The sequence below is a fragment of the Drosophila kikkawai genome, chromosome 2L (genome assembly GCF_030179895.1).
Source record: "Drosophila kikkawai strain 14028-0561.14 chromosome 2L, DkikHiC1v2, whole genome shotgun sequence".
Classification (NCBI taxonomy): domain Eukaryota; kingdom Metazoa; phylum Arthropoda; class Insecta; order Diptera; family Drosophilidae; genus Drosophila; species Drosophila kikkawai.
Genome location: NC_091728.1, coordinates 20,881,921 through 20,907,451, shown reverse-complemented (window position 1 = coordinate 20,907,451; position 25,531 = coordinate 20,881,921). Strand labels below are relative to the sequence as shown.

Here is a 25,531-nt window from a genome sequence, read left to right as displayed (position 1 = left end):
TACGGCGTAAATATTAACCCCTTGTTGCCACTGCTCCTGTTTTGCTTTTTTGTTGTTGTGTCTGCACTTCTGACTTGGCCTGACGCCCTGTCAAAACACCTTTTCCGAAGGATGTGCGTCTGTCAGTGACAACCTTTGAGAAGTGGGGCGGTTATGAGTTGCATGCACTTTTAAAAATAAATCTAAACAAAAATATATAAATTAACTTTTATAAAAAAATAAAAAAAGGATATCCTGGTAAATATAATATTACATATTTTGATATACCATTTTTTTTATTTTTAAATTAACTTGTAAAATACTTTTGGTTTCAAATCAGTTATTTATGTTATGTCCTTTTTTAATGGTCTTCTTTAAAATGAGATGGATTTATCTAAAATTTATAAATTAACATAAATATTATTTATATTATACATAATAAAAGTCATATTAAATATAAAAAAAAGGCATTTTTCGTTTTTTTCATTTTACACTTTCATATTTTATTTCCAAGTGTTCGTCATGGATTTATTTTTTTTTTATCATCAAATGCCATTTTGCAACGTGTCATATTTACTCTCCGGATTTGTCCCATTATTCACTTGACAACACCACGGAGATCCGAGTGCCCTGCGAGCTTTTTTTTTTTGTTGGTTGTTTGTGATTCTCAAGTGCCTTGTGCGGCTTAGTTTAAAGTTGATTCGCTGCCACGCGTTTTCCATTTGCCATTTCCCTTGCCATTTTCCTTTTCCCTGCTCCCAGCATTGTTGTTATTTTTGCAAATTTTTCTTTATCTATTTTTCTATATCATTGAACTGTTTTTTATGGGATTTTCTTCTTCATTCGGTTTCATTTTTTGGTTTAGCTTCGGAAGGGTGGCAATGGCTGGGGAATAGCTTCTCGATTTCTGGTTGATTTGCAGGCCCTGGTGACTCCTTATCGAGTGGAACGTACGCTCTGGGCATATGTGTGAGGAGAGTGAATGATGATATGTGGCTTATTATTGTCAATTTTTATGGGATTTTCATGTGTGACTGCATTTGGGTTTTCTGGTGGCTGGATGTGTGCAGGGAGAATATGTTGAAGTGAATGTGTTCAGATAAGAAAAGCGTGAAATGATGGTGGGTGGAGCTACGATGAGGGAATATGAGAGGATCGAAGAGGTGATGGGATTAAGGAGATAAATATTTGGGAGTTAATTTAATCAAATGATAGAATATATAAAGGAATATACTCAAAAACGGGCTTAACTTGTAAAAAAAATGTCGATAGGTTGGTTAATTTTAAATATATTAAATATATTAGTAGTTAAACTTATAAGTTATTCGGGTAAGGAAATAACTGAAGATTTTGGGAAATAATTTAATACATATTTATATATTTAGAATTAAATATAAATATGTGCTAATGCCACGACAAATTGCCATAAAACCCAGCAAGTATTTCTGATAAAAACAGCTGAAACATATATTAAAAAAATATAATTTAAAATTAAGAATTAATGTATAGACTTCAGTTAAAAAATATATAAATGATGTTTTATTCTTTATTTTATCTTAGTTCATGTACACAAATTAATTATTTATTTATTTTTCACAAGTTTCTATGTCTTTTCTAGTACTCCACTCTCCTTCTATACATTCCAATTCCATCTAGTGTCGGAAAACCCACTGAAATCCCAGTCAAACAGGTCCACTCCCCCACCAGCAAATAAACTTTGCAACAAAACGTGATCAAACATAATCAAAGAATAAGGTACACCAGATCCTTCCTCCTCCTTTCTCCCCTAAAAAACCCCTTGCCCGAGAGGAAAAACTATCAAGCGTGGCGCATTGCCAAGGGAGGGGTAGCAAGAAGGACCTTATAATTTTCTTATGAAATAAACTGCAAATAAAGTGAATTTTATGCAAAATATGTTTAATAAACAAAATCAAGTTTGGGCCAACGAGGGGACAACAAAATAGCCGAAAAAGAAGGAAAGCGAGGAGGAAAGCCGGAAAAGGACATCGACGACAGTGTGAAGATTTTTAATTGCCTTAGGAAATTCTGTGTGTGTGTGGGACTTGAGATGCCAAGCCAAGATAATAAGATTGTAAACTATGAAACGATGGGGCGGAGAAGGGGAATTATCCCCAGCTTGGGCTTAACCCCATGTGTGGTGGGGTGTCTGCGTGTGTGTTTTCCTTCTGGCTGGTTAGTGTCCATAAGGATGCGGATGTGTCCTTTCTGCATGGTTTTGCCTTTTTAATGTCATTTCAGCTACTTTACAACGAGATATTTCAGTAAGGCCAAGGTGTGGGGTTTGTAAACCATCGTTGCCTTGCTGGCAAAAAGGATGAGGATTTTGTGTCTCCGAGAATATTTCAGAAAATGCCAACTCATTACAATTTGGCCCTGACTCTTGATTCTGCAGCAAACTTAACTTTCTTTCTTCTAACAAAAGTTGTCGCTACTATGTAATTAATGTTATATGGTATATGTACAGTATAGCAGTATCTCAACGGATCTATATGTAAATCAGGACTCTCGACCATATTGAACTCGTCTTACTTCTTGGCTTTTTTTGTGCTGACGCTAACTCGAAAATAATTTGATATTTTCAATTAAAGTTTCAATGGCTTTTGTAAATGTTTTCTGGTTTTTGAAGGGGCAGGGTGTACAATAATTGCATTGTAATTGACTTTTGATAGTGTTTTTCGCCCTGCTCAGGGAACAGGACATGGCAGGGAGCAGAAATGTTTTGTGGTTTAGGGGTTGGTTTGCCATAAATTTGACTTTCAGTCTCCGTAGGGGTAAGGTCATGTCCTGAGACAAAGCTAATTCGTAATTGAAACCGAAGTTTATGCTCAAGGAAGTTGCAAAGAAACGAAGTCAATTTTAGATAGAAAATATTATGAAGAAAGTTTAAATAATAAGAATAAAATTAGTTTATTTAATTGAGAAATTAAAAAATCAATATAGATAGATCAATATAAATCTTTATTAATCGTTTATTTCTTAAATAGATATCTTTACATATTTTAAACCTTCTGAGTTTTGTGTTAGTTTTAAATTGTACTAAAAAAACTACTTGTTAGATAAATTCAATGGTCCTATATTAATATTATATCTTAGCAAATGGTGTAATTAAAATATTTCTTTATACATATACCTTTACCCACTTCCCTTTTATTTCCTATACTCTCAAACTAATTTCTTTTGATCATCGATTCCTCTGCCATTCTAGAAGCTTTCCATTGAAATATTTTTTACCTTTATTAATTAATTTTGTGTTTCTGTCTTTCAATATTGAGTTTCCCTTCCCCTTCCCTTGCCCGGCCATTGTCTCATTATATAAAAAACGAAGCAAAATGCGGACAATTTTAATTTACACCCTGAGAACACATAAAACGCCCTGCAGCTTCCCTCGGTCGCCCGCTTCCATAAAGCTAAAAATAATTTGCAGCAAACAAAACAGAGAAAAAGGAAAACTTGATTATTTTATAAAAATATTTTGTTACGTTAAAGAAAATTTTCACAATTTTTCTCGTTTGCTCTTTTTACCGCTGCCAATCCCCCCCCCTTCGTCGCCCCTCCTTTCTCTTATTTCTTTTTCGCTGGCGCTTTGTCGATATTAAACGAAAATAAAATATAAACAGCAAAAAAATGCGACAAAAAATTGCAAGTTTTTCGTTTCTTTGTTGCTGGGGCGAAATACCTGTGTATCAGGTGGGTGGGGCTGAGGCGGTGAGGGGGTGTATTTGCCATGGGGTGGGAATTGTTATTGAATGCCATGCTCCGGCAGCTCGACAATTTTTTCCCATTGCATACTTTTAAGCGCAAAATCAGCTTAGGGGCTCATTATCCCAGCGTTCGTTCGTTCATTCATTTAATTTTTAATTAATTTTCCCAACGCCCGCAAAAATCGAAAAAAAGAAAACAAATTAATATAAGAAGAGGAATATGCATATATATATAAAATGTGGGCGTGGCGCGTTGGGGGGGGGGGGTTTTGGTAGCTGCCATCAACACTCGCTAGCTTTTGGGTATTTGTGGGCTTCTTTGAGACCTCCCACCACACTTCTCCCATACCCTTGGAAAACAACAAAACAAAAAATTATAAGAAAATTAAGAAAAAACGGGGCACAAAGGGTTGAGTGGGTTGGTTTTTCACCGAAGAGAGTCGGGGGGCTTCTTTGGCGGCCTGCCTTCTTTACTATTTAATTATTTTCGCTGCTCTTTTGAACCTGGCCTTTTGCTTACAACTTGTAAAATACTTATATAATAAAAACAATACGAAACAGTCGGTAAGCGGAAAAAAAAGCTATTAGGGGAATTTTAGATACTCTTTAAGAAAATTTCAAGAAATAATAATGGAACATTTCAGAAAATCATTTCTACTATGATTTTTTAGCAAAAGGAAGTTGATTAATTTAACTAGATAAAATATATAAATACAATAAAAAATATATAAATTGAAATTATGCAAGCAAAACTAAGTTTCGGGGTTTCTTAAATAAGTTTAAACCTAAATTTAACTTTATTTCTTAAACTAAATTAAAATTCTGATCAGTACAAGCCCAGGGTTAATTGTATAAATTTATAATAATGCATTTTCTTATTTTTACTTACTAAATACATTTATTCCACATCCTAAATAACAAACCTTCTCAAAAGAGTATTTAAAAAAAAAGAACAACCAGCTAAAAGCAAAAACGGAACCAAGAAGCGTTAATTGATTTTGTTTTATTCTTTTGCACTCTCTAAGCTCGCCACACAATGCTGGGAAAACGGAAAAGGATGTGTTTTTATTGGGGGAAAAAGAAAAGGAGGGCAACGCAAAAAAAATCAAAATACAGAACGAAACAGTGTAACAACCCTTTGCCAAAGTTTTTCCCTTTCTTGCTCTGCTCCTTTTATGCTTAATTAAATATTCATCAAACACACAATGGAAAACTTTTAAATACTCATCAAGTTTGCGGGCATCGTCGTCTTGGGAAACAGCAAGGAGCCCCATCCTTGGATTTTCAGGGAAACTGAGAAGATGAAGCCAAGGATGAAGCTCATATGTTTGTCTGGGTCTGTCCGCTCTAATCAATAACAACAAATCGCCGTTTACTTTGCATTTTAAATCTGCCTTGCCTGGCCATTGCACAGAGCTAATACACAGTGAATAATTTGTATTAAATTAATGTGAAATAATTTAAAATTTATATCACACTTTAAAAGGGTTTTTATTAAGCTAAAAATCTTGACTTAAATATTTTATAATATTTTTAAAAGATTTTTAAATATATTTAAATGAATATTAACATACAGAAACTTGTAAGAAATTCTCAATTCTTCTTTCAATGTATCCACACACACACATTCATAGCTCCTGAATTATTCCCCTTTGGGACATTAAAAACTCATTTCCCACCCGTGAGGAACCAACTCTCAACCCTTTCCTTCTCCCAATCAGATTTTCTTTCTACTTTGTTTGTTATTTTTGTTATTTAAGCATATGCAAAAGTTGCCCCACCCCTGAAACATGTACAAATAACCAGAACAGGCTTCTATAGTCTACTGTTCAGTTAGATAAACTTTAAATAGTTCTCAAGTGTGTGCGAATGATTTTCAGGGAAGGAGTTGCATTGGAGGACTAAGGGTTGCTTAGCGGCTGATGGGTTGGCTTATAAGTGTTCGTGAATCCATTAGAAATCACATAAAACTATGAGGTTCTGTTTACTTTGGCTTTTTGCTATTTCTTCTATTGTTTACTGTGGAAAAGTTGGGTCGAGGGGGATTTTATTGGCTCTGGATTACAGGAGTACTAGAGTAAAAGTGAAGGAAAAGGTTAAAATAGGGAAAAGGAAGTATTTTAAAAGATTTGATGGACTTGTACATTTTTATTAATTTTAAAATAATATTTAAGCCACAAAACTTTAACTTCTAGGGCTTTCAAAATATTGTTATTTATGTCTGAATTCATAGGAAAAAGCATGCCTGAATTCAAAAATAATAGAAACTACACAAAAAGCATTTATAAAATTGAATTTGAATTAAAAACATAATAAATATTATGAAAATTATGGAACTTAACAGAACATTTCTTACTTACAATTATATCAAAGTACAAAAGTCCTGCTGTAACTTCTTAAAGGACTTTTGTATTTTCTTGTCTCTATAATTCTTTGAAATCTATTTATCGAAGACGATGGACTTAAGCCTCTTCTTACCACAAATACTCAAACATCTCTTCGGAAATAATTGAATTATGCCTGGTAAATGCATTAAAATTCCCTCTCAGCCGGAAGAAGAAACCAAAACTCAACTCCCATCTGTCATCTAAATACTCAAGCTCTCTGCTCGCTTCGGTTCGTCCTTGATTTAATTGATTTCCGTGGCTCTGTGACAGCTCGAGCCAATCGACAGCTTTCGGTAATTGCAAGCCGAATAAACCCCTTTTGACGAAAAGAGTCTGCGACAAATGCAATTAACCAGCCGTAACGCCCACACACATTAGGCCGACGAGGGCTTTTGATGTCACTTTTGGCATGTGAATTTATATACGAATATGGTAGCTGTGCCTAGGTGGAGTCGTATATGTTATATCCCAGGGACATCAAACGCTTCTGCCTCTCCTCATATGTGAAATATTTGAAATGTCATGAGCAACGTGCTCTGTTTTTGGGCCTGACAGCAATTACACAAATGTAATTTGCAGCTAAATGGAATGTTTTTAATGAATTTATATGCCCTGATATGAAATATATCAGAGTGATGCAGAAGGGTGAGCTCTGTTTGCCACTCAAACCAAATTCAAGTACATACCCACCGATTGCTATTTATAATTCCCTAAATAATTATTGGTAGTTCCCCTTTAAAAATAGATTTCCCATTCCTTTAGCACTATTTTTAATAATTCTTGGGGTAGGTCGTTGAACTAACTTTAATATCTTTATTTTTTGTTAAGTATTTTGGGTTGAATGTACTCCCAAAAATATGTATTTCACTTCTGCACTTTCGGGTGAACCCCAAATATTGTGAGTATTTAGTTTTCGGGTATTCTCATTCAGTTGTTGTGCTTGATCCCTCATTGTTTCTTTGGAGGCTGGTACACTATTCATAAAAAAGTATGTTAATATCGCGAGGAATTCACTTCCAGGGGTTTTCTCAAGTTCAATTGTGATTTGCATGTCTATGCTTGCTTACGTACCTTCAAGTCGTTATTCTATGAAGGAAGCATTAGCTAACTCTATTGACCTAGAACTTGAGCTTTTTTATGCCCGAGATTTGAGGAGACAAAGCGAGGTTTGCTTAAGGGTTTTGATATTTTGAAATATTTATGTATTTTTTATGTTTTAAAAAAATTGTTTTAATAATTATTTGTACAAATTTACAAACAAAACACTTTAATATTTTAAAGTATTTTAAGGTTCAAATGATTTTAATTTTTTTTTAATAAAATTAAAATTATTTTATTATTACAAAATTTTTAAATATTTTTACATAGAATATGCTCTTTTTTTATTTCTGAATTTTTTAAAAATATTTTATTAATTTTTGTGTGTTTCATTTGCCATATTCAATAAAAAAAATTAAAATGACCAATAAAAATATGATATTAAAAATAATTTAAAACTTATGTATAAATTTTAGAACCAAAATCTCTAAATATATACATTTTAAAATTTATTTTTAACAATTGATAAATATATATAGTTAATTTGATTAATTTGATTAATTATTAATTTATTAATAATATTATTATATATAAAAAAAATAAAACCTCAGATGAATTCTTTGTAGTCTAGTGTATTTCGGGTGAAAACAAGAGTTTCTATAGTTCTCAGTCGCTCGCTCACCTTTTTTTCCGTTTCCCCCCTTAAAGGAACCAATAAAATTACAAAGCTTTAAAAATAAATAATACGAAATTATCTCGACGTCATAAGCAGCAGCAGAGAGAGAGGTGGAGTGAGGTGAGAGATGTTTTCCAGTTGAGAGGAAATTAGAATCTGTGAATCTGTGCGTCCAATGACGCCACTTTGGCTGGGCTGGCGTATATCTATATAAAGCTGGAGATCGGCCAAGCTGTCGATCAGTCGCCGAGATGAATCAGGCCTCTCTATATCAGCACGCCAACCAGGTGCAAAGGCACGATGCCAAGCTGATACTGGACGAGTTTGCATCGACGCTACAGTGGAGATCCGATGGCGAGGACGCACTCCTGGACGTTGGTTCCGGTTCCGGCAATGTGCTCATGGACTTCGTGAAACCCCTTCTGCCGAGTCGCGGCCAACTGGTGGGCACCGATATATCCAGCCAGATGGTGGGCTATGCCAGCAAGCACTATCAGCGGGAGGAGCGGACCAGGTTCCAGGTCCTGGACATTGGGTGCGAGAGACTGCCGCAGGAGCTAAGCGGAAGATTCGATCATGTCACCTCGTTTTACTGCCTCCATTGGGTGCAAAATTTGAGGGGAGCCCTTGGCAATATTTACAATCTTCTGCGTCCCGAAGGTGGCGATTGCCTGTTGGCCTTTCTGGCCTCCAATCCAGTGTACGAGGTCTACAAAATCCTCAAAACGAATGAGAAATGGTCGGGCTACATGCAGGATGTGGAGCAGTTTATATCGCCCTTGCACTACAGCTTGAATCCCGGCGAGGAATTCAGTCAGTTACTCAACGAAGTGGGTTTTATACACCACAATGTGGAAATACGCAATGAAGTGTTTGTTTATGAAGGCGTGCGGACTCTCAAAGGTGAGTTAACTACTTGGATATTTTAGTAATACTTTTTAAAAAATATATATTTATAATTTCTAGACAACGTTAAAGCCATTTGTCCTTTTCTCGAGCGCATGCCTGCAGCTTTACATGAAGATTTCTTGGACGATTTCATAGAAATTGTCATATCGATGAATTTACAGCAGGGAGAAAGGAATCAGGATCAAAAGTTTCTGTCACCCTATAAGCTGGTGGTAGCCTATGCCAGAAAATCTCCAGAATTTGTTAATAATGTTTTGCTAGAGCCGCCACATCAGAGCATTTTCAAGGGAGTTGATTAGTTAAGATTGTTATAAACATTTTATAAACACTTACAGAGTTTAAAGAGTCTATTAACGCCAAATGATGCACTTAACTAACATAATTATAATTTTAGTACGCAAAGTTCCTATGATATGTCAGGCATAGTAGCTGAGAGCTTACATAAAAAACAAAGTCAAGAAATAAATAAAAATTATTAAACTATTTCTAAAGCTTTTCTTCTTACTTCAAGAAAAACTACTACAAAAAGTTCCTATTTAAATTTCAGAAATAAATTAATTGTTTTTAAAATAAAAATATATTTTCTTATTAATTAAAAATAAACGTAGTCTGTCATTCTGATATATATTTTATAATTCCCTAGACTGGTTATCCAAGTTATTTTACGTAAATGTGAATATTAAGCTTACAACGAATTGAAAATGTAATCGAAAATTCCATTTGATGTATCATTTATAGCGCGACTCGGGCATTATAATTGCTGCTTTTGACAGAACCAATTATTCAAACAACAAGTTTAAGTCTCTCTAGCTCTCGCTCTCGATTTCCTATACATTTATACATATTTATAAACATAGTTGTAAGGGGTTAAACTCTCACTCTCGTTACGACTTTTCATCTTTCGGGTGAGCTTAGCGTTAAAAACCGCGTGCGTCTTAGCCGCGTGGCGTTTCCCTCGCGATTTTGATGAATCAAACTTTTCCGCAGACAGAAAACCGCCCGCTGGGCGGGAGGGGGAAACTCCTGAAAAGGGTTGAAAATGTTGCGAATTCAGTCTAAGAACAATTTTAATTGTTTTTCGTTAGGTTTTTTTTCGGTCGTGCGTGGGCACTACGTATGTCAGGGTTTTGTTGCGGAATTTTCAAAATGAGTTATTAACGCGACGATGTCGACAGAAATGCGCATTCATATCATTTATCAGTGGGTTAAGAAATTTTCAGTGGGGTCTGGGTGAGGCGTGAGTTTGTCTAGCTTCCAGGCAATTGGCAGTTCATCCGCAGAAGCCCCAAACCCATCCTCTTCTTTGGCAGTAAATGTTTGTCTTAATCTTTGATTTTTGTTTTCGTTTGCATTTATATCCCGAACTTACCCTCGGAAAATCCCTTGGTTTCTGGCAAATGTAAACGACAGGAATTAATTTAGATAAATGATTTCTCAAGTGCGCCGGCTCTGAGCTTCAGACGATTTGCCGCCTGTCAGTCAAATGGGATTCTACATTTTCTCCCGGTCCGCGTTGGGGCGTGGCATGCGATTTGTACAGAGCCCCACCCCCGTCGAACGGGGATCTTGGCCCTGGAACTTACACCAGCCGACACAACCCGTCTCAAAATTGTTTTCGCAAACAAATTTTCGTATTGAAATTTGATTTATTTGTTAATTTGTTTGTAATGAATTTTCCGTTTGCTCCGTTGACTGCCTGCGGGGGAGGAGGGGTCCTCCAGGATTTCGTTTGGGGTGATTGGTATTGGTTGCTCTTTAATTGCCTGTTCCTGGCATTTCGGATTTTCCTTCTCTCTGCATCATTTGCTCGGCTAATTTTCTTGTAAAATTTTTGGTAAGGGAAATTGTTGTGCCTTGGCTTGGAAAAAACAATTGGAAAATTTTTAAAGCCAGCAGATAAGATTCCCTTTTTATTGGGAATTTGTTTATTTGATTTGAAAATATACTGTGTTCTAAATAAAATTTAATTAATTTATTTAACTATTATTCTTTTAATTTAAAATAATTATTTCAGTTAAAACCTTTATAAATAAATAAAAAGTCTATGTTTTAGTATATATATATTTTAAATATACCTTTCCCATTTTTCTTCCCCAAAAGTTCTTTATTTTCCCAGATCTGCCCAACAGTCGTATGCGCAATTTGCTGACCCCGCGTTTTGTCGTCGGTTGACCCACCCAATGATTCCGCTGGCCGATTCCGGAGGCGTAACCTCAAAAACAAACACCGAATACCGGAACCGAATGACGGCGGATGTCGTGTTTATACACACACATGTGTATATGCTATATGTAACTGTGTTTGTGGGACGGGGGCGTGTGCATTTGGCTGAAGTTCAAACAAATGCGTGGCCATCGAAATGAAATGTCGGGATTTTCAGGTGGCTTTCCCTCCCGCTTTTCCCTTTTTAGCAACTGACCATTCATTCTGTTTGAGTTTACTTAGCGGTTTTGTTGACTCTCTCTGGCGGTTTTGATTGCGTTTTCCATATGCAAATGCGAAAAGGACGAGCCTTGGCTTGGCCTCTATCTATTTAATGGCCACCAAAATGCAATTACACTCACATAACACAACAAAAGCGGAAGGGAAATGTGCCTCATTATAACAAATTATAGAAGGAATATTGTAATTTACTTTCGGTCTCTTGGTATCATGTGCGGCTTTTTATTAAAAATTCAACACTAACGAGGCGCTTTTGTTTTTATAGCAAAAAGGAGTGGCACAGACTGCGTGCCAGTGTGTTTGTGTGTGTGTGTGTGTGTCGACCTCTCTTGGCCGTCTCTTTCTGGCCAACTCTTGCCATCTCCTGACATCTTCCTGCTGCTGTCCTTTGCGTTGGCAAATATGAATTTTAATAAATTATATTGTAATATGACAAAAACGGTTGCGTCGACTACTGGCAGTGGCGTAAGGCTTAAAGGGGTGTTGAAGGGTTTACGTTTACGTTTTTATTTGGTTAAAATAAATTAAAGCCAGATTAATTGAAGAAGAATAATAAAATAGGTATATATTTATTAGTAAATATTTTTAAAGAAAATAAAAACTATTTATCCAACACTTTCTGGTTGCCAAATACATTTTCCTTTGAAAGAATTATTGCCACCTTTTTAGCTGTTATTATATGAATTCACTGCCCTCAAAAGAGAGAAAGCCACTTCCCTGTACCGCCCCCAGTGAGTCCTTGTGTCAATCTTCTAGGCCCGCAGTCAGGAACTCATGAATTTTTCAATAACAAAATGTTGTTTCTAAAAAAATGTGCAGCAAAATTGTAGAAAAATTTCTCAAAAAATTTGTTAGCCAACTTGCAGCTAATTATGGGCACCAGGGGAAGCAACCGGAAACCCTTTGGGATGTCGAGTTAGCCCACGCTTAATCCTTTTCATTCTCCTTTTTTTTCCTGTTTTGCTTCCGTACTTCATTACGTTTCAGCTTTGGGTTTGGTTTGGTTTATTTTAATTTCATTTTATGATTTAACTTTACACCTGCTTGAAAAACGACACACCCACACAAGGACTCTGGACTGCACTTCAATTAAAAACCCGAGTCCTGGCCAAGGCACTTAAGTGCTTTTTACCTCCTTTCCCCCCTGAGCAAAAAGGTGTGAGAACGTTTCTTTTGCTCAAATTATTTCAACATTTTCCCCGGAATAAGGGAAATCAGAAAAAAGGGACAACAGTAATATGAAGATTTCTGCCGAAAGAGTTCCTGGCATGCCGGGTCAAGGGTTTACCAAAAAAGCAATGGGTTTTGGTTGGGGCCCCGGGATCTGGGTTCGGTTTTTCGGGCTTCGTAGTCAACGTCCAACACTTCGTGGGGCAAATCTTCGTGTAATCGGATAAGGTAATTGGAGGCTTTGTCTAGACATTAAGTGTACATAGTAAATTTTGCTTTTCCCCAGTTTTGTCCAAGAGATGACTGCCAAATGCGGATGGATATGGGTTCTCCGGTAAGGCACTCTGCATAGTGGGTAGAGATAGTCATAAATGGGAGTTTTGAAAAGCAATATCTAAGATATTTCTTTAAATTAAAATATATATACCATAATTTGTGTTTAGTTGGTATATATCTTATAGCTTTAGTAAATGGATAATTAATTATTAATATTATTATATATTTTAGCTGTAAGTTGCCCATTGTACCCACCTCCTTTCCCATCAATCAGCCTCACTGTGGAAACCCTTTCGCTGTTCGCTCATAGAAACTTTTGTATGGCAACACATGTTCCTTTCCGCAGTTGAAAGCCAGTGGTCCTCCATCCTCTTGGCCAAGTAAGTGGGGAACCAACTCCAATCACTTGAACGAACAACTGCGACGGCTTTTAATAAATCGATTTAAATTTCTGATCATAGTTTCATCTCTGGAGAAATTTAATAGTTTTTCGCAATAACATTTTATGTGCGGACGCATACCCAGGACGCAGGATCTCCACATCATCCACTCTCTGTAGCAGTTCAACAAGAATCAGTACACAGTAAATCATTTTTCAATTAATAATAAAATTAACTAAGAATTAAAAATGGTTTTCAGAATTTTAAATTGAGATTTTATAGAAAAATTAATACAAATAAAATAATGTAGATATTAAATGTAGAGCTTAATATATATAAATAAAAATAAATATTTTGTGGAAAAATGTATTAAAAATTTATTAAAAGCTAAAGGTTATTTGTAATGGTGATATAAATATTAAATAATTGTAACTTAGGGATTTTCAATAGAGTAAACTGAAAAATATTTATACATTATAATGATTATGTGCACTATAAAGACATTTTCTGAATTATATATATTATTAACTTCCTGATGCATCTTTGAATTCCATATATTTTTTTCAAGTGCATTACTGAAACCCAGCAGAACTAGCGAAAACTACCCAACTAAAATAATAAGAGCGGCAGCCACAAACTTGGGGCCCGGCACGTTGGCCAAGTCCAAACAAAGAAACTGTAAAGTTTACGGGTCACACGATGTGCCAGGAGCTCTACGGGGATACCCCTTTTCTGTTTTCTCTCGCTCTCTCTCTCTTCTCTCCTCCATTTTGGCAGGACAACGACGTCGCTGCAGCTTCCTGTGCATGGCAATAAAATTACTTTAGCCCATAAGTATGCTACAATTTTACGTACGAGCTCCCAGCTTTTGGTCGCAAGTGCGGCAAATAGTTTTGCCGCCACGCCCCCTGGTACCCCAGAAACCCTCTCTCGCCTCCTTCTCTCACTGTCTCGCTCACAGTTTCTCTGTTTCTCCCTCGCCGAGACACACATCATAATTAATGCAAAGCTGGCAAATGTATGCAACACCTGCGGTTTGTTTAAAACGACCACAAGCATTCCCCACTGCAAGATCCTTTACACACAAATATACACAGAGCCACTAGGATATTTTGCAGCCAATTTTGGTTATTGAAAATATTTGGTCAAGTCTCTGACATTTTATGATTATTTAACTGCAGGAAGTATGAAATATATCTTTATAGTGTTTAAGATTATGCAAGAACCCCTTAAGATCTTATTGGGAATGAAAACTAAGACTAAAAACTATTTATTAGACTTTATATATTATTTTTTATATTTTCTCCAGAGAGAACTTTGTTTTAATTGCATAGCTTTTGGTTTGGGATCAAAGAATGCCCTGTCTTTAGTGTCCAAGGTGTCGTTGCCTCGATTTTCAGTTGGTTTTCTTCTCTGTTGACGAAATCTGTTCAAAACGGTTCTCGTAAATCCCTCAAAGATGCCAGAAAACTTTAAATTCACTGATGCTTTCAACAGTCAGACTGTGCGCGGTCGTGCTAATGTAAGTAACCTCAAGGATTCTTTATTTCCTAGAGAGCTCTTCACAGTTCAAGCTACTCTTGCAGGTAGCCAAGGCCACCTGGTTATCGGTGGGGCTGATCTACCTGCTGGTCAAGATGCAACGGAACAAATCGAAGCGCCTAGATGCCAAGCTCTACTGCAAGGGATGCCAGCAGGTGCTGCCAGGCTAAGCTGTTAAAGGGTTAATTCCTCATCATATCATCAAGGGGAATTAAAAGTTACAAAATCTCGTGTTATTTGCTAGGTTAATAATCATAAAATACTGTCTAAAAAGCATTAAAATACAGCTAAATCAAGCTGAGAAGAAATATTATAATTTAACTCTGAATTATACTTTCTCTATAATTTAAAACTCCTCCCCAAATGTCTCTTATTTTCCTTTTATTTAATTACATTCGGAAACCTTTTTCGATTTCTAACCAATAAAATTCCAATTTCATTGCAATCATTTTCAATACGCTTCGCTTTTCAATTTGAATGCCCGAGGGTCAATAAAAATTGGTTTTTCAATTTGCTTTGGCATATTCCTGTTAGTCTTGCGGTCAGTTGAACAGGACTATATGCCAAAAAAAACCCTTATATAGACCCCAAATCATCCTGTTGGTCGACAGCCGTTGACGCGATGACGACACAAGTTGTTTGCGGTTACATTTTTCTGTCGCATCATGCGATTCTTGCTTGGGGGGAAGTTAACTATAATTAACCAGTTTAGCTCTCACATTCCCGGCAATTGCCAATTGTTTTTTATATATATTTTTGGACCCTTTCTGTTCTGCTGTTATCCACTAATTAATGGTCTTTTGTTTTTTAGTTGACATGCAAATGAGTTGCTTGTTCCGAGGCATTGAGTTGTTGTCCTCCACACGTCAATTAAGCCTGGCATCGATGTCACAGAAGAATAAGGCTTCTGATGAGACTGTAAATTGAAGGTTTTTCAAATTATTTCGATGACATCATTTGTGGTTTTCATATATAGGGATAACTAAGGAGTTGGTGATGTTGATTTTGGGAGGCAATTGAAAGGATTACGTTTACAAATATTTTTTAAATATTTATTTAATGCTAATTTTAGGTTGAATCTGTCCACCCAAATCGGTATACTAAAGGGATTTCTTGGATATAAAGTATAATATGATTAATGTTTACTAGAAATATTTTACCATCTTACAAGTATTCTTCTCCAGTTGCTTCATGATATACACTACTGGCCGAAATAATAAGTACATGCGTATGTGGTTTGTTTCAAGTCCTATAAAATTTGTTTGATAAACTTAAGGAAAAAACCCAATTTATTTTTAGTTTCCGTACTTATTCCAGATAATAAAAATAACTGCCTAAAGGATTTTACATTTCAAATTTAGAGACAGGGGTCAATTTTATCCAAAAAGCATGAAAATGGGCTGGCTGAAATAATAAGTACACCCATTCTTCTAAGTCTAGAACTCGGAAAGTATTAGATATTTTTCACTTTTTTCTTCTTATAAGTAAACTTAGATTAGTATCCAATAAAACCACACTCGTTTTAGGTAACTTTCGCTATTATTTTTGGCATTCTAGCAAGAAGTCTGTTGCAAGTCACTACTAGAAACTCAGACCATGTTTCTTCAGCAAATCTTCACAAATCTTCAAAATTTTTAAATGTATTGGTTACAATACGACGTTTTAAGTTTCCCCATAAATTTTTGATTAGGTATGAGTTCGGAAACTGACTTTTCCAACCCATGAGGTTACTTTTTTGTCCCTAAACCAGGCCATGATGACTTTTAAGGTTTACTTTGGATCGTTATCTCGTTGAAAAATCTATCGGAAGGGCATGTTTCCCTAAGCATATGGTTAGAAGATGCCAGTTAAAAAAGTATTATTTTCGAATTCGGTCGTAATACCATTTATGAGATGTATTTGCACAACGCCATGCCAGGAAAAACAGCCCCTGACCTTTATGCATCTGTTTCCGGGCTTAACTTTTATTTTCGCGTTTCAAAGCTGAATTTTTTGACTTTCGTTTGACGTACAAACCGTCTAGAATCGTTTTCAAAAAGAAATATTTTTGTTTCATTGCCCCAAAGTATTTTGTTTCCACCTCCGGTTCAGACCATACCAAAAAAATGTTGCAAAGCTTTTGCTTCATCTGAAAAAATTTTCCTTGAAGTAATAGAACCTTTTGGGTGTACGTCCTTGTAATCCTGTCTCATGCAGTCTACGACAAACTGTTCGAGCTCAAATTTAAATGTCAATTTCGCCGGAAATGGCCTTGGATGACCAAACAGGTCCTTTTTGGCAAGAGAGAGGTAACTGTTATGAGATGGTCAAGTCAGTCTCCTGTCATAAACCTAAACTAAACATTGTGGGGAAACTTAAAACGTCGAATTGTAACCAAAACATTTTAAAATGTTGAAGATTTGTGAAGATTTGCTAAAGAAACCTGGTCTCAGCTTCTAGTACTGACTTGCCACAGACTTCCTGCTAGAATGCCAAAAATAATAGCGAAAGTTACCTAAAACGAGTGTGGTTTTATTGGATACTAATTTAAGTTTACTTATAAGAAGAAAAAAGTGAAAAATATCTAATACTTTCCGAGTTCTAGACTTAGAAGAATGGGTGTACTTATTATTTCGGCCAGCCCATTTTCATGCTTTTTGGATAAAATTGACCCCTGTCTCTAAATTTGAAATGTAAAATCCTTTAGGCAGTTATTTTTATTATCTGGAATAAGTACGGAAACTAAAAATAAATTGGGTTTTTTCCTTAAGTTTATCAAACAAATTTTATAGGACTTGAAACAAACCACATACGCATGTACTTATTATTTCGGCCAGTAGTGTATAATTAAAAAACAAACTTCAATCATATTTCTATACGAGCATTTTCAACGCCTTTTGGCTTAGAATAAAAAGGGTAGTAGAAGGGCAGACTTTCCCGGAAAATCAACTCACTCCACATTCAAAAGCCGCTGCTCAGCAGTGGGGCAGCAAATGAAACCCGACATCGATTTTGTTCTCAAGTTACACTCGCTTTTGTTTACACAAAAATTATGTTTAATGAGCAGCAACCCCGAACTTCATGGACCCAGAGCATCTTCTCCGGGGTTGGCTCGGCGGCAACACAACTGACAATTATAATTACAAGGTCTTAAGTTTTTCGTGAAAATTATTATTTTAATTATGGGCCGCAAGTAAAGGAGAGGGTGGAAAAGCAGGGCAAAAATTCGATACATTTACGACTGGCGGGGACAGTGTGACAGATCATAAATTCAGCGATTTGAGTGATGTGTTTGTGCGACAATAAACTAAACGAAATATTCCGCTTTATACGATTGTCATTCCCCAAAAGGGAAAGGGGAAATTGCAGAGAAGGAACCATCTAATCAAGTGACATAATCAGTTTTTATGGGTACCCAGGCAATCATAACTTTTTCACATACATACCGTCGTATATGGGTATATCCTGTAATATTGACTTGACTTTTATTTTCGCACGTTGATAATTTTTATTTCCTGCTGCTTCGCCGCCAGAAGATAACTTGGTGCGTATGTCCTGTGCAAATAAAATACATTTTTGCTGCGCTTTTATTTCCCATCAAGAAGTCGCACACAGGTCCGGTCCGTCCTTGGTGTCCCCCCTTTGTAATAATCATTTATTTAATGTGCCAAAACATTTATTATTTCCGTCGACCGGCGGAGTCCTTGCTTGTGCTTTCTTTACTCCGTCTGGGTTTGTATCTGTGTGCGTGGGAGTCCTGGGAATGGTCAAAGTTAGATTGGACCATTTTCGCCTAATGAATCTAATTGAGTCTAACAAGTGGCCAAGGCACATCATGTTAATGCTAATGTCATAGCCCCCAACAGCAGTGACCTTCATGTTCTCGGTTGGGTCTTAAAGAGGGGCTTATTTTATTGGGAAAGGAAAAAAAGGTTTGCTATTTGTGTAGTAATTAGTAATGTAATGAAGAAGCAGCCTCAAATTCTACTGGAAATTCTAATAAACTAAAGATATTGAAGCTTTTCCATCTTATTCCCCAGCTAATTTCATCTTCGATTCATAAATTCCCCTATAAATTCCAATAATTTTATGAAAAATTACAATCTCCTCTTATAAAAAACCCCCAAAGCTAAAACTGGGCAGTAAAAACTGACTGGATTCAGACTCAAACAAAAATAAAGCCAATAGCAAAATGTTAAACGAAAAATATTTCCAACTCATTGATTGCCCTACTCCACGACCTGAATATCCTCTGTTTGCATTTTTGTGTGTTCAAACAGTAAAAAAAAAGAAAGAACAGAGAATGTGCCATTGGGTGGGTGTATGTGTACTGTACAGTATGCCCTCGGTGCTCAGTCTATGAAATAATGAACGCTTGAATGATTGCATACTTTTTGGCTGCTTGCCGTTTAACATTTTCATTGCCATAACTTGTGTTGTTTATTTTTTCTCGGTTTCTTGTTCGTATATGAAAAAATACCAAAATCGGTTAATGTTTATTGAAAAAGCATAAAATTCGTTCTACCAGAATGGAAAATATGCTTTTGATACAATTATTGTTCCTATCTGCAGGCGCCGGCCCTGAAAAACGCACCCCAAACCTAGGAACTGAATCCTCACCCTCACTCTTGCGAATCCAGTTCGAATTTTTGTTGTATGCTCTTTCAGGGGGTATTATAAGATTGTATACTCTTGAATATATAAATATAAATGTCCTTAAATTATAATTAAATTTAAAAAAATTTAATTAAAGTTCCCTTTAATTTAAATAAGATTTTTAGTTTGAGAAAACAAATGTCAACTTAAGAAGCTTTGCTCCTGGAATATTATTTGAAGCTCTTTTATATAAGCTTAAAATATTTTAAAAAATGTATTTTGTTATCCTAGAAGTGTGTCTAAACTTCGTTTTCCCGACTTTGTTTAGGCTTTCTCGTTTTTAAATTTGTTTTTTCTTTTGCGCTCTTTTTTTCGTTTGAGTTCATTTTTGCCCCCCGGCTAGCTGTTCTTTTTCTGGCTGCGACCCCGAAGGCCTGCAGTTATATGGGTCGCTTGACGTTGATAACAATCCTGGATAATATGCGGCAGCCAGCGAGATGAATCCTGAATCCTGATGCGGCTCTAGGAATCGGCTTTAGCCTTGGGTTTGGCCAAAGCGGAAAGCAATTTCATGGCCATGAGGTGGAACAATATTGAAATGGAATGGGGATGAATGATTTTAGAGGAGTTTTTTAGATTTTTTAGTTACGTTATTGGCATATGAGATTATTATTAGGGAATATAATTCAGAAAATGTATACTAATTTATTACCAGTATTTGCATTTTCTAAATTACTTAATCAAATAACAATTTAAATACATTTTTAAGCTAGTTAAATAATATAATTCTTTATTTCAAATGACTGATAATTTATTTCTTTTAGAAGAAAAATATTAAATAATTGTTTTTCCATTTAACCTTGTAAAAATAGATTTTCTTTTATAATTATAATGATATAATGAGTATTAAAAATATTTTTAAATATTTTTTGCATTGATTATTCTTATCTAAGCCAAACAAAATCGTTAATAAACAAATTAAAGCTGAATAAATGTACTATACAGAACCCGATCAACACTTCCCCAAGTATATTTTCCCTTACCCTAAATATGCAATCCCTTAATCATGTTCAATCTTATCAGATTAAACCAAACACACAAAAAATTACAACACATTTTAATTATAATTTTGATGAATTTTGAACATCAGAAAAGTTGTATTTTGATGGATAAAATTACAATCGCTTTGATATTCAAATGCTCTCTTGTAAACTTTCATTTGCTTTTAACCGCCACTCATTTTCACACAATTTTCGCATTTTATGCATTATTCAAAAGAGCTGTCCTCGGTCCTTGGCCAGCGAAGGGTTAAGGGTTTGAGAGGGCGAAGGACTCCTCACGGAACATATTTGATATTTCATGCCCAAATAAATGCAATGAAAATTCATCAATTGACTCGACTCGCCAACTCGTCAACGCCTCAGTTGGCATCGACACTGTGTTGTGGCCCCCATTTGCATATAAATTGCTTTTGACATCGTTTGTTTGCCGAAACACTTTTTCCATCGTCCTGCTCCTCGTCCTCGTCCTCGTCCTTCACCCTGCCCACTTATAATTCCCAAAAAATATATTTTTTCATGTCAAGTGCTTATCAGCCTGTTGGCATCTGTCCGGAAAAGCAATTGCAGAGCTCTCTCAGCCTCACTTTTTTAATTGCCACAATTTGCGCTTAAACGTTTTGGCATTTAGGCTGCGCCTGCAGCTCTCTCTCAAAAAAAAAAGAAGAGAAAATAATATACAAACGAAACAAGCGACACCCATGGTGACAATTATATAGAACAGTTCGGTTCCCTTTCAGGTTGGGGACTCCAAAATGGAGCCGTGCAGTGGGAAGTACCACTGCCCTCGGGGCAGCAGGGCAGGCTTACAAGTTGGCCCATTAGAGCCACGCGCCTTGTCTGCCGAGTCTCTCGCGAAATGGGGGAGAGAAGTCGCATCGGTGGGCGGGAATGTCAACTTAAATGCCAACAATAATAATGCAGGGGGAGGGACTTGATTAACAGAACGAGCCGAAAGATGGTTGCTCTAAGAGGAGTAAAAAAGACATTTCAAATTTTAAAAGAAATTGTAATTTTTTAAAGAAATAAATAATAATGGTTAAAAAATTAGAAATTTTGTCTCAAAGTACATTTGATCTGGGAACACGTTTAAATAATTTTTAATAATTTAAAAAATTTTTAATAATTTTATTTCATTATTTCTAACAAGTACCAATTTTTTACCACTTTTTGGGCTTTCTATTATTTTGTTGTTAAATTTGTTATTTATAAGTCTGAGTCTATTTGAGCCTATCTTGTTTGTTCTTCTTTAAATATTTATATATGTATATTTTCAATTTTATTTCATTTATCATTGTACATTTTTATGAACTTTTTTATGTATTTTTTACGAAACTAAAATTATTTTATTTAAAATCTTTAAAAATTTAGTTTCTTATAAGTTCCTCTAAGATTCTTACTCTAGTCTTAGTTTTTTCAACCATATATTATTTATCATTGTAAAATATTATAAAAGAATTAAAAAAAATTGTTTTCGAAACTAAAATAATTTTATTATATTTAAAGTCTTTAAGAATTTAGATCCTTGTACTTTTAGTTTCTTATATTTTATTTTATTTATCATTGTAAAATATTATAACCTTTTTTTAAAATTTTTTTCCGAAACTAAAATAGTTTGATTATATTTAAAATCTTAAAGTATTTAATTCCTAAAAGTCTGAGTTTCATTTATATTATTTTCTACTCAACAAACTTAATGACAAATCCAGCAAGCCCTCAAAAATCCAGTTGATTCTTTTTTTTTTGCGCCCAAGGGGCAACATGCGGCGTTGACACAAAAATTCGTTAGAAAAACCCCAAGAACAAGACGTTAGAAAAGAAAGAACCGCGACGATGGCAACTGAGGGTGACATTATTTTTCATGTCAATGCCTAAAAAGGTCCAACAAGAATAATAACAAGAAAAGCGCAGAAGCTGAGCTAGACTTTTGGCGGTCTCGTCTTTTTTCTTGTATTTTGTTTTGTTTGCTTGGCTGATTCTTTTGCATTTTTTATAGACCCGGCCACGCCCATTCAGCCAGTACGCCCCCCGAGGGCAGGTGTTGCGCGCTTTGTTTCTATTGCCATCAAGTGGAATTGGCTTTTAATGTTGCCGCTGAGATATCTTAAGAATAATTGTTTTGCGTGTTTTTCTTGATTTCCACGGCTTTTACATTTTCGTAGAGGCCCCGAAGGTGCGTTTTATTCGTAGCCGATGTGATTTCTGGCCCCGAGTTTTTAATGTTTACTTAGGGTCATGTCCTTTGGGTTGAGACCTGGGACCTGGAATGGGCCTGGGAGTTATTAATTGTTGAGCAGAAAAGTTTTAAGGTAAAAGGGGAAGAACTTGGCTTGTTATTTTATACAAAAAAAAAATTTAAAAATTGCAAAAGGTGGCTTCAAAATAATTAAATAAAATTTTAATGAAGTCAGGAATTGATGTATAGATTAAATTTTAGTTTTTACATTGAAAATTCAAATTTTATCTTAATGAACTCTATAATTTCTTAAAATATTTAAACTTAAACTTTAAGGCATCCTTAATTAATCCATTAGTAATACCTTTTTCTCCTATTTTTAGCTCTCTAAATAGTTTATCGACAAAAACCCGTTGGAGGAAATTATTCCCTCAAATATGCAAATCCCACTCATGTGTGTGGGCACGCCTCTTTTCGTTTTCGTTTTCGATTTAAATATAAATTAATATTTTAACACGCTTCAGCTCTGTTGGTGTTTTTTTTTCGGTACATAATGAAGTCGGCGAGGAGCCAGTCTGGCTCTGATTTCGATGCCTGAGCATCCGCTGTTCATTTAAATTTAAATCCATGTGTGTGTGCCAGCTCCTTTGCTCATTTAATCTTAATTAAAAACCGGTTTTTCGGGTTGCTGCCTGCTCTTGTTTATATATTTTTTTTTTGTTCTATCTGCCCCAAAAAGTATGCTACGATGCGGAGAACTGTTGAGTTTTATTGTTGTTGAAACGGCTTTTCGGGCAGAATCGGGTTAAGGATATACGAAGCAGCAGCAGCCTGGCACATTTATTTAGTATTCATCATATTTCTGATTTATTCAGTGGCAAATGGGCACGCGTATTTATGCTTATAATTACATCCAACGGGAAGTGTAACCTCACCAACCTGGGCCAAGGGGTTGTTGTTGTGCGTGTGGGAAAGTGTGTGTTGTGTGTGTGTGAGGTTGTTTATTCATATGAAAACTGTTGTTCTTCGGGCTCGTTTATAGTTTACGCATTTCACGGTTGAATTTACACCTTTGGGATTAGATTAGTGCCGAAGGCGAGTCCTAAGGGTGAGGGGGTTGAAAATTCCATGGATGCTGTTTTTTTTGGGAATAAGAATAAGGAATGGAGAGTGATTATTAGGGAATTGTGGTATTTTTTATTTACCATAAATGATGAAAACTATAGTTTAATAAACAGATGTTAAAAATACCAGGTGTGTTAGTTGAAGTTTGCCGGTTTTTTCGATAAAGAAAACACTCAATTCTCAAGAGAATGTGAAAAATTTGTTATTCAAAGTATTGACCGTTGGCTTCTACACATTTCGCCCATCTTTCAGGCAAATTATGGATACCATTCCAAAACAACTTTTTTTCTTACGAGGCAAACCATTCGACGCGCCATTTTTCGACTTCTTCAAAATTGGCGAAGAGCTGCTCTGCCAGTGAGTGTCCCATCGATGCAAAAAGGTGATAGTCGGACAGGGCGAGGTCTGGAGAGTACAGCGGGTGCGATAATATTTCCCAATCAAGTGCTTTCAGTGTGTCCTTCGTCAGTTTAGCGGTATGAGACGGCGCGTTGTCATGTTGCAAGATAACTTTGCCATGTTTTCGGGCCCATTCGGCCGTTATTCGATCAACGAATTATTCAAATTGATAATTTGTTGTCGGTAGCGATACTTTTCAACAATTTTACCAAGGTTTTAATAACTCGAATTACACGACACCACATGGGTCCCGCTAATTCGATTTACTTGGAACGAAACTCGACATACTTACTGAGGTAAAAAAGTATGATGTTTATATTTTGACGGAATGCGACTTGTGTATTTCTTTAGGTTAATGTCAACAGAAAAAAATGACACATATGCCGAATGATACAAATGTGTATATTACTGCTAGCGCCATCAACAGTAAAACCGGCAAACTTCAACTAACACCCCTGGTATGTAAATACAAAAATACCTAGCTTAATTTGACTCAAAACCTTGAGATTAAACATTCTCCACCTTGAAAATTGATCAAATTTATTAGAAAATTAGTTAAATAAGAAAATATTAAATAGGCATATTTATGGAGAATTTCAGGAGTAATAATTAAAATACATAAATAAAATCATTTTTTGATCATTATTTATGGAAATTTAATATTAATTAAATATACTTAAAGCTTAATTGCTTAGTTATTTTTATAGTTATTTAGCTAGTTAGTTATTTCTATAACATTTTAATTATTAAACATTGGTATTTCAATTACAACTACAATACTCTAAACTTTATTATTTAAAATATATCATTAAATATATCATTAGCAGTTTAAAATATATTAAAAATATAATACATTACTATTTTTAATTTATTTGATTTATTTACTATTCTTAATTCCTAGGTATTTTCTGGCTATTAAAATAAAATAAAGTTATACCTTCCCCTTATACTTTTTGTTGAGTAATTTTTAAGATTATTTAAATAACCTAAAAAGCCTGAAATTAACCTATTACTTAAAATACATTTGCCCTTAAAATATATATTTCTTCTCAAGAAATCTTAAATTTATCCTAAAGGTTCATATCCCATTTTTAAAAATGACTTCTTTCACCTCAAAAGTATATCCATATTTTCCCAGAATGCTACATTATAGATAAGCATTAACACATTATAGACTTTCACTTTACACTTTTTCAATGCGTATGTTGATTTTTATGTTGTTTCATAACCCAAAATGATAAACATCAAAAGCGACTTTTCGACTGTACCATAAAAATTGATAGAAACATACGCACAGGCACACTCCATATGCATTTTCTTCCTTTATTTTTTTGCAGATTATTTTTTTTTGCGCTACAATTTTTCAATAATTCCGCAAATTCAGGACAGACATCGAACGAGGGGGTGGCTTTTTTTTTTGAGGGGCGCTTGTGTTAAGCGCTACCTTTTGACGCACTTAATCTGCCAATAAAAGTAAATCAAAAGGCAGCGAAAACCCGGAACCACCAACCCCCAAACCCAAAAACGGCAGTTCAAGAGGCATTTCCTGTTTTAAATTGAGGTATGCCATGGGATATTGCCGATATGGATATGGGATATGGGATATGCCAGAAATTCCTTGCCTATTTTTTTTCCTTCTCTTCAATAAATTGCCGTTGTTTCAGTTTGGGGGCGAGA

At 35.3% G+C, this 25,531-nt stretch overlaps 2 protein-coding genes across 3 annotated transcripts; both read left to right on the top strand.

Moving 5' to 3' along the window:
• Window positions 1-8,053: 8,053 nt before the first annotated feature.
• jhamt (juvenile hormone acid methyltransferase) lies at window positions 8,054-11,089 on the top strand. Of its 2 annotated transcripts, none has more exons than XM_017163653.2 (2): window positions 8,054-8,705; window positions 10,812-11,089. In XM_017163653.2, exons 1-2 carry the CDS (start codon window positions 8,054-8,056, stop codon window positions 11,072-11,074), a joined length of 915 nt encoding a protein of 304 aa, XP_017019142.1. In that variant the 3' UTR covers window positions 11,075-11,089. The 2 variants fall into 2 exon arrangements, with proteins under 2 accessions (XP_017019142.1, XP_017019143.1); XM_017163654.1 differs by lacking the exon at window positions 10,812-11,089 and adding an exon at window positions 8,769-9,194.
• A 3,253-nt stretch (window positions 11,090-14,342) lies between these two features.
• On the top strand, window positions 14,343-14,849 carry LOC108072539 (ATP synthase membrane subunit K, mitochondrial). The gene is made up of 2 exons (XM_017163714.3): window positions 14,343-14,501; window positions 14,566-14,849. The coding sequence occupies exons 1-2, from the start codon at window positions 14,439-14,441 to the stop codon at window positions 14,689-14,691; spliced, it is 189 nt and encodes a 62-aa protein (XP_017019203.1). The 5' UTR covers window positions 14,343-14,438; the 3' UTR covers window positions 14,692-14,849.
• Window positions 14,850-25,531: the final 10,682 nt, after the last annotated feature.